The sequence below is a fragment of the Entamoeba invadens genome, assembly GCF_000330505.1.
Source record: "Entamoeba invadens IP1 unplaced genomic scaffold scaff_1105074725591, whole genome shotgun sequence".
NCBI lineage: Eukaryota > Evosea > Mastigamoebida > Endamoebidae > Entamoeba > Entamoeba invadens.
This window is the reverse complement of record NW_004191750.1, coordinates 451,955-463,155: the sequence shown is the minus strand read 5'-3', so window position 1 is coordinate 463,155 and position 11,201 is coordinate 451,955. Positions and strand designations below refer to the sequence as shown.

General features: G+C 35.4%; 7 protein-coding genes across 7 annotated transcripts; 5 read left to right on the top strand and 2 right to left on the bottom strand.

Annotated features, from left to right (window-relative positions):
* Window positions 1-800, top strand: EIN_172090 (HNRNP arginine N-methyltransferase, putative; the record flags this gene model as incomplete). The annotated part of the gene is made up of 1 exon (XM_004183902.1): window positions 1-800. A coding segment is annotated over one exon (800 nt), but the record flags the coding sequence as incomplete, so codon positions are not given.
* A 184-nt stretch (window positions 801-984) lies between these two features.
* EIN_172080 (hypothetical protein) lies at window positions 985-2,020 on the top strand (the record flags this gene model as incomplete). The annotated part of the gene is made up of 2 exons (XM_004183901.1): window positions 985-1,311; window positions 1,412-2,020. 2 exons carry the CDS (start codon window positions 985-987, stop codon window positions 2,018-2,020), a joined length of 936 nt encoding a protein of 311 aa, XP_004183949.1.
* A 946-nt stretch (window positions 2,021-2,966) lies between these two features.
* Window positions 2,967-3,752, top strand: EIN_172070 (hypothetical protein; the record flags this gene model as incomplete). The annotated part of the gene is made up of 1 exon (XM_004183900.1): window positions 2,967-3,752. One exon carries the CDS (start codon window positions 2,967-2,969, stop codon window positions 3,750-3,752), a length of 786 nt encoding a protein of 261 aa, XP_004183948.1.
* Window positions 3,753-3,861: 109 nt separating this feature from the next.
* EIN_172060 (serine/threonine protein kinase TNNI3K, putative) lies at window positions 3,862-6,502 on the top strand (the record flags this gene model as incomplete). The annotated part of the gene is made up of 3 exons (XM_004183899.1): window positions 3,862-3,949; window positions 4,070-4,122; window positions 4,178-6,502. 3 exons carry the CDS (start codon window positions 3,862-3,864, stop codon window positions 6,500-6,502), a joined length of 2,466 nt encoding a protein of 821 aa, XP_004183947.1.
* A 551-nt stretch (window positions 6,503-7,053) lies between these two features.
* EIN_172050 (hypothetical protein) lies at window positions 7,054-7,392 on the bottom strand (the record flags this gene model as incomplete). Its single annotated transcript, XM_004183898.1, has 1 exon — window positions 7,054-7,392. The coding sequence occupies one exon, from the start codon at window positions 7,390-7,392 to the stop codon at window positions 7,054-7,056; it is 339 nt and encodes a 112-aa protein (XP_004183946.1).
* Window positions 7,393-8,470: 1,078 nt separating this feature from the next.
* Window positions 8,471-9,223, top strand: EIN_172040 (hypothetical protein; the record flags this gene model as incomplete). Its single annotated transcript, XM_004183897.1, has 3 exons — window positions 8,471-8,596; window positions 8,686-9,068; window positions 9,127-9,223. The coding sequence occupies 3 exons, from the start codon at window positions 8,471-8,473 to the stop codon at window positions 9,221-9,223; spliced, it is 606 nt and encodes a 201-aa protein (XP_004183945.1).
* Window positions 9,224-9,276: 53 nt separating this feature from the next.
* EIN_172030 (hypothetical protein) lies at window positions 9,277-9,762 on the bottom strand (the record flags this gene model as incomplete). The annotated part of the gene is made up of 1 exon (XM_004183896.1): window positions 9,277-9,762. One exon carries the CDS (start codon window positions 9,760-9,762, stop codon window positions 9,277-9,279), a length of 486 nt encoding a protein of 161 aa, XP_004183944.1.
* Between the last annotated feature and the right edge of the window lie 1,439 nt (window positions 9,763-11,201).

Below are 11,201 nucleotides of genomic sequence, written 5' to 3'. Positions count from 1 at the left end.
AACGCGTGTTAGTAGTTCAGTGTGGTTTTGGGAAACTTGCTTTACTTGCTAAAAAGTATAAAGCGCGTTATGTCAAAGCGATAGACACGCGTACGATTGCTCAGTTTTTTCGGCATGTCGTTGACGAGTTAAAAGTCGATATTGTCGTTGAACAGACATCCATCAGTGAAGTCAAAGAGAAGTACGACATTATCATCTGCGATTGGATGGGTATCAATTTGTACTACGACTCTTTGCTCAGTGAGATGTTGATAGCCAAAACAAAGCTGAAGAAGTGTGGAGAGATTCTACCTTCTGGTGGGAAGTGTTACATCTGTGGAGTGACTGAGATCAATTATGTCGACGAACAATATGAGTTCTGGAAGGATGTGTATGGCTTCGACATGTCGATAATGTTGAAAGGAGTTGTTTGCACCGCTTACATCGATAACATCGATGAGTCCAAAGTGATCACATCAAAGCATCTTCTTTATGGCGTCGATTTAAATGACTTCGAAGAGGAGAATTTGACTCCACGCACAGTCAAATTCTCTATCACACTAAAGAGACAAATGCCACTCGTCGGGTTTTGTACTTACTTCGACTGCGATGTGAAGAACAAGAAGATCTCATCCGCACCGGGGAAGAAGACTACGTGGAAACAATGCTGCTATTTATGCCCGTCACCCATGAACGGGAAGATCGATGATGTCATAACGGGTCGATTTAAAATGCTTCGAAAGAAAGGTAGATGGATGGTCCAGATTCAGTACGAGTGTAAAAAGAGGCAGTTTGAAGGGACATTTCCTTATGTGTTTTAGTGGTTATATATTACTTCTGGTTATGACACATGTTATAAATATAGTTAAATTAATCAATACTTTTTAATAAACTGTTGATACGACAAATATAGTAAAAGTGTAATAAATAGATAGTAAAAAGTTGGGAAGAGGGAAGAACTAAAAAGTATTTAACAAAAGTAGTCAAGTGCTGTGAAGAGGATTGATGCAGAGCGACAAAAAGAAATACCAACGGCTGATAGAGTGCGATGAGTTAGACATTGACTTGGCGCGGGTACTTATAAGGAAGAAAGGGATAGTGAAAGGGACACCACATGAGGGTGACATACGACGACGGGTGTGGGGGGTGTTCTTAGAGTTTTTGCCATGCGACACAACTGTATGGAAAGAGCGAGTTGAGACGTATACACAACAATATCAAAATTTTGTGAACGACTTTTATTACAACGTGAAATTTCCAAAGACGGAAATCTTGTCGATTTTACAAAAAGACACGCCACGAATATTTCCTGAGGTGCAATTTTTTAAAGATGTTTGTTATTCAAATGTTGACTTGATAGTTTTTAAATAGTATAATTTATAATAAAATTAATATAATATTAATATAATATTAATATAATATTAATTCGAAGGAAGATGTCATAGAAGCCATCCAACGTATTTTATTTGTGAATTGTGTCTTCAACAAAACATTACAATACGTCCAGGGGTGGCATGAAATTTGTGCGATGATGTATTATGTATTTTCGAATGGTCAAAGTGATAAAACTGAAAGTGAAGCGATGACCTATTTTGGGTTCACGACGTTTGTGTTAATGTTTAGAGATTGGTTTGATAAGGATTGTGATGACCAAGTATTCGGGATAAGGGATTGTTTCAGAGGAATAGATATTGTGTTACAAATGATCGATAAAGACTTTTTTATGTTTTTAAAGAAGAATCAAATAGAGTCCGAGTGTTATGCATTTCGATGGATTTCGATCTTTTTTATTGACAATTTTTCCTTTGAAGATTCTTTAAGAATATGGGACGTATTGTTATGCGACTTCTGTAAGAAAAGTGATATCTGCTTGACTATCAAATGCGTGGCAACAGCTATGGCTGTCTATAAAAGAGACGTTTGGATGAAAAAGGAACCGAATGAAGTACTACACCAACTCATGAACGTGTGCCCAACGGCAGATGAAATCCTTGTAAAAGCAAATAAATTTAAAAAAAACTCACAGAAGTTTAAATTCTAGTAAATCGTTGTTTAGGTGTGGGCGAGTTCTTATTTTTATGTATTAAACTTTTATAATTTAATTGTTATTATAATATAATACATTTTAAATAATTAATCTCGATTATTAAAAAGTAAAATATTTAATTGTTTCTAATTAACTTGTATAGTTCATTAATTATGTAAAATGTTGTTAAATAAAGAAATTTAATTACAATGTCATAATTAAAAAATTATAATTTAATAATATCATGTCATAAATTAAAAAAACAATCAAATAATTAAGTTTTGGGCTGAGGATAAAAAATGGCTTAAAATAGTTTAAAAGATCAGGAAAACTTGGTCCGAATATTCTTTTGAATAAAACAAACTTTTTGGAATTCAAAAACGATACTAATATAATACATAATAATTTATTTATTAATAATTTATTTATTAATAAAAAGATTTAAAACTTTTGACACACATAACCATCGATACAACTTAAAATAGAAACTCACATTTGTTTTTTGATGAATTATAAATATGTCAGAAAAAATGTCAAATAAAACAACAAAAAAGTTTGTCCTTTTTTTACAATTTTATTATTTCCAAACTTAAATGACCAAAAAAAGGATTTTTGTAATGTTAAAACCATAACTATAAAAATGCCAAACCCGGATAAAAACGGTTTGGCATTTTTATAAAAAATATAATTACAATTAAAAAAACAAAAGAATTACTTTGATTCAGAAATAATTCTTTTAATTAATGGTATTTGATCTAATTGAATAGTTTTCAATTTAATTACTTTCAGGCAGTTTTATTCTTTTCGAACAAAAAGAAACTACCTGCGAATTTAAAGGGTTTACGTGGCAACTTAAAACCTAAAATCATTCTCTCAAAAAAATGAGATTGTGAGATGGGCTGAACTTGCTCGAATGAGGAGTGAAAAAATAAAAAGAAAAAAATAACTCACAAAACAGTCGATGTCTTCGCAGTTGACAGACGACATACTTGTGAAATTCTCACAGTTTATAAATGAGCACCAGACAGACGTCGAACCCATCAAACAGTTCCGAGATTGGTTTGAAAATCACAAGAACAACACAACGCATGAGGAACAAGTCAAGATGGTAGACTCATGTATGCTCACGCTCTTATTCAACTTCTCACAATACGATTCCCCTTTTACTCGGGAGGTTCACTTCATGTGTGTGGAGAACCTTGTCTTCTCCAACTTTTATGAAGACGTCTTCCTCGAAAACGATTCACTCAAAATTGACGAACAATTCGCTCTGAAGTGTAAAGAGCTCTCCGATTTTCCGATAGAAGCATTCAGACCGACAAGGAACATCCACCTCCCACGTCTTGAACCTTCTTTCGAACAGTTGCGATCGATCAATAACTACAAAACCCCAACGGAGAAGGTCGAATCAATTGTGAACGCGTTGAAGCCCGTGTTATACTTTGACAACACAACAACACAAATGACGTGCGACGATATCATCGCGGTGGTTTCTTATATACTCTGTAATGCACAGTCGCCACTTCTATACTCAAACCTGTGTTTTATTCGGGACTTCGACAAAGGTATATCGACAGAAGGCGATTTTTTCGTCACACAAGTCGAGGTTGCCGTCCAAAACATTTTGGGTTCTCAAAAAGAGGAGATGGATCGATATATGGACGAGATGGTTGGCGGTGTAGAGAGTAAAATTGTTTCGTCCCCACCTGTATCGAATGCTAATAGTCAGGTCAAATATTGTAAGTGAAGTTTTGTTTAATAATTCCCGATTGTTTGGGCTTCTTTTCTTTTTGTGTTATGCGTTTTGCTATCCCCAATGAAACTGAAAAAAGTTTCAAACTGAAAAAGAAAACGGAATGAGTGAAAAGGTGGGTGAGACTCGAAAAGAGGCTCGCTTGAGTTTTTCTGAAAAGAAACAGTTGAACAGAATCATACGAGCGGAGTGTTTGTTTTGTTTCTTCAACTTTCAAATGTAGTTTGGGGTTTGGGTGTTAAATAACATTTTGAATAACAATTTTTAGTTCTGATGCTAATACAAATGAAGACCAATCGAATAACAACAAGTCAACTACGCCGAAGATTTGTTTCCTGTACCGATGACGACAGGAGAGTCTTATGTTTGTTCTTGTTGTTGGTCATGTGTAATTGATGAGAGTACAAAGTAACACGAAGTTTTCGATATCAGTAGGGGACAAGACGAATAAAGTGCATGTGAGTCGGAAGACGACGAGCATCTACTTTCGACAACCAATTAACACGGTGGAGTTTCGAAATGTGTCGACTTCAATCAAAGAAATAGTCATTGAGTTTCACGACCATGAAAAGAAAAAGACGCCGGACATCTGGACGACCCGAATGCAAATCAATCAGTTGTTACCATTTAATACCGTCCATACAAAAACATTTCAACTTGAAAAAATGTGTGATTTGATACAACCCATCATCAGAGCACAAACAGCCCCAGCAACACCGAATATATCTGGGAATGTTCTCAGCGGATCATCAGAAATACCACTGAACGAATCTTTTGATGTGGAAGCTCGGATCAAAAGCACTCTCATGAACAAAGTCCCGTCGAAAAGCTCGTCAACACATCTGTCTGAAATGATGGAAATCACCCCACGCGACACATTGGTCGGCGAAAAAGTCGAACCGCCGATTATGCACGCAGACAAAATCATTCAATCGAAGCCAAGACCAACCGTCACTGTCACACTCTATTTATTCCCGGAAGTCAACCCTAAACAAGAAAAGATGACAAAATTTCCGTTGCACGCCGCAGTACTTGACACCGACTTACGTAAAGTGTTGACACTGTTGGAAAGTGGGAAGGTTGATGTCAATGCGCAAGACGAGCAAGGGAACACCGCTTTACATGTAGCGACTTTAGTTTCATACAATGAGCACATTTTGGTATCACTGCTGAAAAATGCGCCAACGATCGACGTCAACAAGAAGAACTACGACGGGAATACGCCTTTCCACTTCTTCTGTCTGAATTTTTCGAATCCGAATTACAGTGCTGCTATGGACTTGTTTTTCAGATTGGGTGCTGATATTGAAGCTACAAATAAGAACATGGAGACGGTGTTATACTCAGCTGTTCGCAATAAATCGATTCGAATGTTGTTGGTCACACGACTGTTGGAGAAGGGAGCAAATGTCAATGCGACGACACTGCGACAGTCGACTGCGTTACATTACGCGGTGTATAACGAACGAACTGATTTACTTTCAGTGTTGTTGGAACATAAAGCCAATTTGCACATTAAAGATAGTAAAGGACTCACTCCTTATGCAATTGCAATGGAGAAGAGTGAACGGTATGCGCAGACGGTGAGAGACTTTAACGATTTAGTCGAGTATTTACACTCGATTAGTGCATCAGACGAAGCCGTTGCACTGTTGGTCAAAAACAAGATGTTCAAACACAAACTCCGAGGGATGAGTGCACGGTCATTGGAGAAGATAGGCATCACCTCTGCGGAGGGGAAAGTGCTTGCCGCCAAATTTAAAACACTCCCTAACGTCGAGGCGAAGGAAGACAAAAGTGAGAACGAAGAGACGGAGCGCGGGAAGTTGTTGGCCCTCATTGAAAATGGGAAGACGATCATCGATCAGAGTGAAATAGAGTTCTTACAGAATATTGGGTCTGGTGCGTCTGGTGTAGTATACACTGCTGCGTACAAAGGGTATATTGTTGCGGTGAAAACGTTGAAAGCGACGAACATGAAGGAGGTGAAAGAGTTCCAACAAGAGAGTGAGGTCTTGAATCGATTACAACATAAAAATGTCGTCAAGTTTTATGGGATCATCGTTGACAAACAATTTGCGATGGTAATGGAGTACTGCTCACAAGGGAGTTTGTACGACTTGTTGGTGAAGCCGGAAACTGCAATGACATGGGAAAAGGTGTTGGACTTCTCCGAACAGCTTGCACTGGGAATGGAATATTTGCATTCACAGAACCCACCAGTACTTCATAGAGACTTGAAGACATTGAACGTCTTAGTGTCTATTGAAAAGGATAAGGAAACGGGAAAAGAGTGTGAGGTGTTGAAGATATGCGATTTTGGGCTCTCGCGATTTGATTCCGAGTTTATAACAAGCACTAAAGATAGAGGAACTTATGCATATTGCGCACCAGAAGTGTATTATAACCAAAGATATACAACACAGTCTGATGTGTATTCATATGGTATCATCCTGTGGGAGTTGGTGTATAGATTGATATACCAAAAGTACCAACGACCTTTCCAAGAGTTTCCTGAACTCACAATGGATGTTCAAATCATCATTCAGTCTGCAACATCTGACTTGAGACCTACCATCCCACCTTCTACTCCTCAAAAAATGGCAACTCTCATCCGACAATGTGTTTTGCGAGAACAGGACAATCGCCCAAAAGCACTAGACATTGTGAATACCCTAGCTCAGATGAGAAAAGATTTCAAAAGCAGACCCCAGTTGTGGAATGAGTCTATCATGCAGAATTAACATTTTGTGTTCAAAGTCATTAAGTTTTTATTGTTGTTAGTTTGCACATCCATATTATTATAAATAATAAATATTTATATAATAATATAATAAAATAATATATAAAATCTTTATAATAACATTTCTTAAAATGTATAGATTGGAAAGTTTTAAATAAAAGAGAAAGAATCATTCCAATTGGTAACAAAGTGATTCACTCATAATACAAAGAAAATGGAATTTATATTTGTAGAAGCCGATTGGTGTGGACCGTGTAATGTCATTAAAAAAGAACTCATCAAGAATCCACGTGTTAGATACTTAGATTTTGATGAAGAAAGAGAGTTTTGTCGAATGAACAAAATATGGAAAGTACCAGTTTGTCTGAAGATGAAAAGTGGTGTGATTATTGAACAATACTATGGATGTTCACTGAAAGAAGTTTGTAAATTCTTTGAGCAAGACCAGTTGAAACCAACGGAGTTATAACTCATTTGTTGTATTATTAAGGAATAAAGGAAATGGTAAATTAATAGAATACATACTATAATTGTATGGTAAAACATCGATGATTACTTTAACACGAATTTCCCTTTCTTGACCGCACGTGTGTGCTTCCCCTCTCTCTCATCTTCACCTTTTCTCTGTTTTGTGTTTTGTTGGAACCGATACATGTTCGGGTCAACTTTCACATTGTTGTAATAACACTCCGGTAACACTTCCATACTCTGTGCAACGGATGTTGCTTGGTCTAATTGGATTTTTTCTAAATGTTCCAACCGAGTCACTTTCGACATTTTCCACCGTCGTACAATTTGATCGTTGTTACCATTAAAGTTGACTTGTGGAATTGGAACTTCCCCATTTTTGATCTTTTGAAGCTGGACATATAAACTCTCTTCTACTTCCATCACGATATGCTCTGTTTTTTAAGTTCAAATTTACTAATAAATATCAATGATTTATAAATTACTTAATTAAATCTTATTGATTGTTTTTAATAATTGATTGAGGCTTGTCTAAATAACAATTTAAAATTTTGTAATATTTAATGTTATATAAACCGAAAACACAAAAGTTTACAAACTGGTCAGTTAAATTAATGAAAACAATTTATTCAATAAATTGGAAAAATTGTTTATCAAATTATATTTACAATTATAAATGATAATAAAACATTCAATTAAAAGTCTAATTGTAATTAAAAAAAGTAAAACTATTTTTGAAACAATTGTTTTAAATAACAGAAAAATAATAATTGAAAAAAAATCTCAAAACTTAGCATAATGAAATGTATAAAAACGGGTTAAAAAACCACAAATACAATCTACGTGGAACAAAATGTATTTGTATTTGTTAAATGAGTTAAAAAAACTCATTTAACATTTGTTTTGTTAAGTTGAAAAAATTGTTTTTTGATGTTTTTAAAAATCATTTTGATTATAAAAAATAATCCAAAAAAATCAGAGCAGAACAACAATTATGGTAATTCAATATTTAATCAAACTAAACATATCTTATATAAAATAGCTATAAAGTAATGAAATATTAATTATGGTACAGTTATGTAGAATTATATCGGTACTAGAGATAATAATAGTGCTCCAGATGAAATAACTCGAAAAAAAGATTTTTTAAAAACAGAATGAATTGCTATTTATTTAAAAATAATTAATTTATATTGAGAGATAATCTCAACATTCAATTATTAATTTATTATAATACATTCAATAATAAACGTCATCGAGATTTTACACCAAAATCGATTGGTTTAAAAGTACTCCATTTTTTTCCAAAATGCAAATTCATACAATAAAAAAGATCGAAAGTTAAAGTTAGATAATAAAGGATAAAATCCAGTCAAATACAAGTTGAATACCTAAGATATTATTAAAGAAAAGACTCATCAAATCACTTTTGCTACTCGATGTTTTGGGATAGTGAGGGTTTCTATGACTTAGTTATGAACTGATTAATCCAATCAATTTCATGAACGATAAACTACCTATTAACATCACAATATGTGGCGCGCCGGATTCTGGGAAAACAGCGATGATTCGCCGACTTCTCGACGACGAGTTTAGTGAGGAGAAGGGTGAGAGTTATCAAGACGCAGTTTGTCTTCTTTGAACCGATTAGTGCATTTATAACGCAAGAGGAAAGGGTATATATCTTCGTGTAGGAAGGAAAGAAGTGACTCCAAGAAAAAAATAGATGTGACTGTCGAAGGCTTTCCGATCACCGCGGCCATCTCCGAACGTGGGAATGACACGTTTATGAAAAGTATGAGTACCGACCCCGCCGCCCGTGGTGATGTTTTGATGTATTTATACAACGCGACCGACAGAGAGTCATATGAAAACACCATGAATGTATATCAATATTTCAGTCGAATGAATGACTCTGCCATCATCTATTTGGTTGCGAGTTTTACTGATGTTGGTAAACGTGCGGTGACGATGAGTGAAGGTAAAAATGTGGTAGTAAGTCAAGGTGGATTCTATGCGGAGGTCTCTTCCAAAACTGGCGATGGCATTCGTGAGTTGTTTGAAATTGCAATCCACAACTTTCTGACTTCGGAAATCAGGTTTGTTGGTGTCTGTGGTATTCAATGTGGAATAACAAAATAGAAACATCAAAGTGAGAGTCGACAAATACAAAACAACACATAAAATTAAACCAAAAAAGACTAAGAAAGATGGTAAGAAGTCCCCACGAGAAAAAGATTGTTACATTGTGTAATTCGTTGTTGGTGTTTGTTGAGTATCAATTATAGTAAAACAAATTATAATAAACTATACATTAAAGGTGGACTTTTTCATTGGTTTGCCGACATAGACCTCTTCGGAAGCACTGTCCTCACTGGGGAAAAGTTCTTGCAGTGCTATTAAAGTGTTCTTCAAAGACACAACATCAGTTCCATTTTCATCAATGACGTGTGTCTCTTTAATTGTGTTGGTGTCGCCTTTTCTTTCGACACTCCGTGTAATCCCCACCTTCTCTTCAAGCTCCGGACGATCTTCTGGAAGTCTGAAGGGTATCTCCTCCTCACTCTTTTCTTTTTGTTCTCTCAACTGTTTGCGTTTTATTCGAAGGACCTCTTTTTTCTTGTCAAGGGTTAGAATGCGTTTGCGGTCGACCAGAGTTTTTGGAGCTACGGATTCTTCACTATCCGAATTTTCTTCATCTCCGTATATCTCCTCGAGACAGAAAGGGTGGGATTTGTGGAAAGATGGAGCAAAAGGCTTTTTGTTGTTTTGTTCTGTGTGGTTCCTTTTCATGAAGTAATTAGATTCGAGTAGTTATTTAATATAATACTATAATATTTTTATTATATTCTATAAACAATAATATATAATAAATTGTTTTATTAATAATAGAATACTTATTAAATAGTAACTGAATTAATATATAGCAAGTAAAAAAATAATTTTTGTTCAAATAATCACAATCTTTACAGTTGGAGTAATAACCTGTCAACCGGAACTAACCTGTCAGCCATTTTTTAAATTCAATTTATGGTATTTTAACCATTAATTTGTCTTTTTTAGATTATTCAAGTTCAACAAAATCAATAACAAAAAGCAATGAACAAATGAGATGTTTTCTTCGAATTTCAAAAACGAAAAAAAGCCGAAAAAAACTTCAAAAATTTCCAAAATTTGTCCTCATTTCACCAAAAAGAGTCATCGTTTTATAAAACATTTTCTTTTTTACTTGGTTATATTTTCTTGATTTTTTTAGAAAATGTCTTCTCGTATTGAATCAATTTCAAAGTCTTTACCAAAAAGTTAAAGTGGAAGATATTCAAATCCCCCAAAACCCCAATTTTTGCACAAAACAATCCATTATTTTCATTTAAACAATTTTCTTTTAGGTTTTAAATCGTTCATAACTTTAAACATCCTTTTCATGTTGCCAAGTTTTTCATCACTGAATCTGATGTCCTGCTTCCCTAATCCTCAAAATCTCCTCACTTCTCAAGACTCTGAGTGATCGCTCAACCATTGGAACAGTGGTGGCTTCATTTGAGAGAAGTGGGATTGTCGTCAGAGAGGTAGATAATATCAAAAGAATAAGAATTGACCCGAATCGAGCTGCGCGGTTTGTAAAAGAATATACTTCCATCGCGACAAGAACGGACATTCTGGAAATGTCGGAAATTCCGAATGAATCCGTTCTCATTGGGACTGTCGATGAAAAGGTTGTTGAAGTTCCCAACCTTTTGTCGACTCTGGTTGCGACGACCACAAAAGGTGTCGAAGCAATAGAAAACATTTGTTGTTCCGAAGAAATGAGACAGAGTGTAATCCTGATACAGAACGAGATCCAGAAACTGACAGAGTTTAAAGAAAGATACAACCCAAGTGAGAAGTCTTTGGAACCAGTTAAGTTTTATCTGGATCAAGACAAAAGGAGATACTTTGTTTCCAGCAAGCATGGTGACGATATCACGTTTTCAAGGAGGTGGTTCGAAAGGATGGATGGTGTTAATGTAACAGTGGTTCAACCCGATTGCCCCATAACCCCAATTCAAAACATCCCAGGAAGTTCCCAACAAAACGGGCAAAGAGGAAGAAGAACAAGTCTTAGAGGAAGAGCTCCAAGCAATAACAGAAGAATGGACACCAACAGCATTTCCAACGCCAGTCAAGAGACTTCCATCCATAATACTCAACAAGTAGAATTGCGACCGCCCCGGTTGGATTCTTTTCAACCT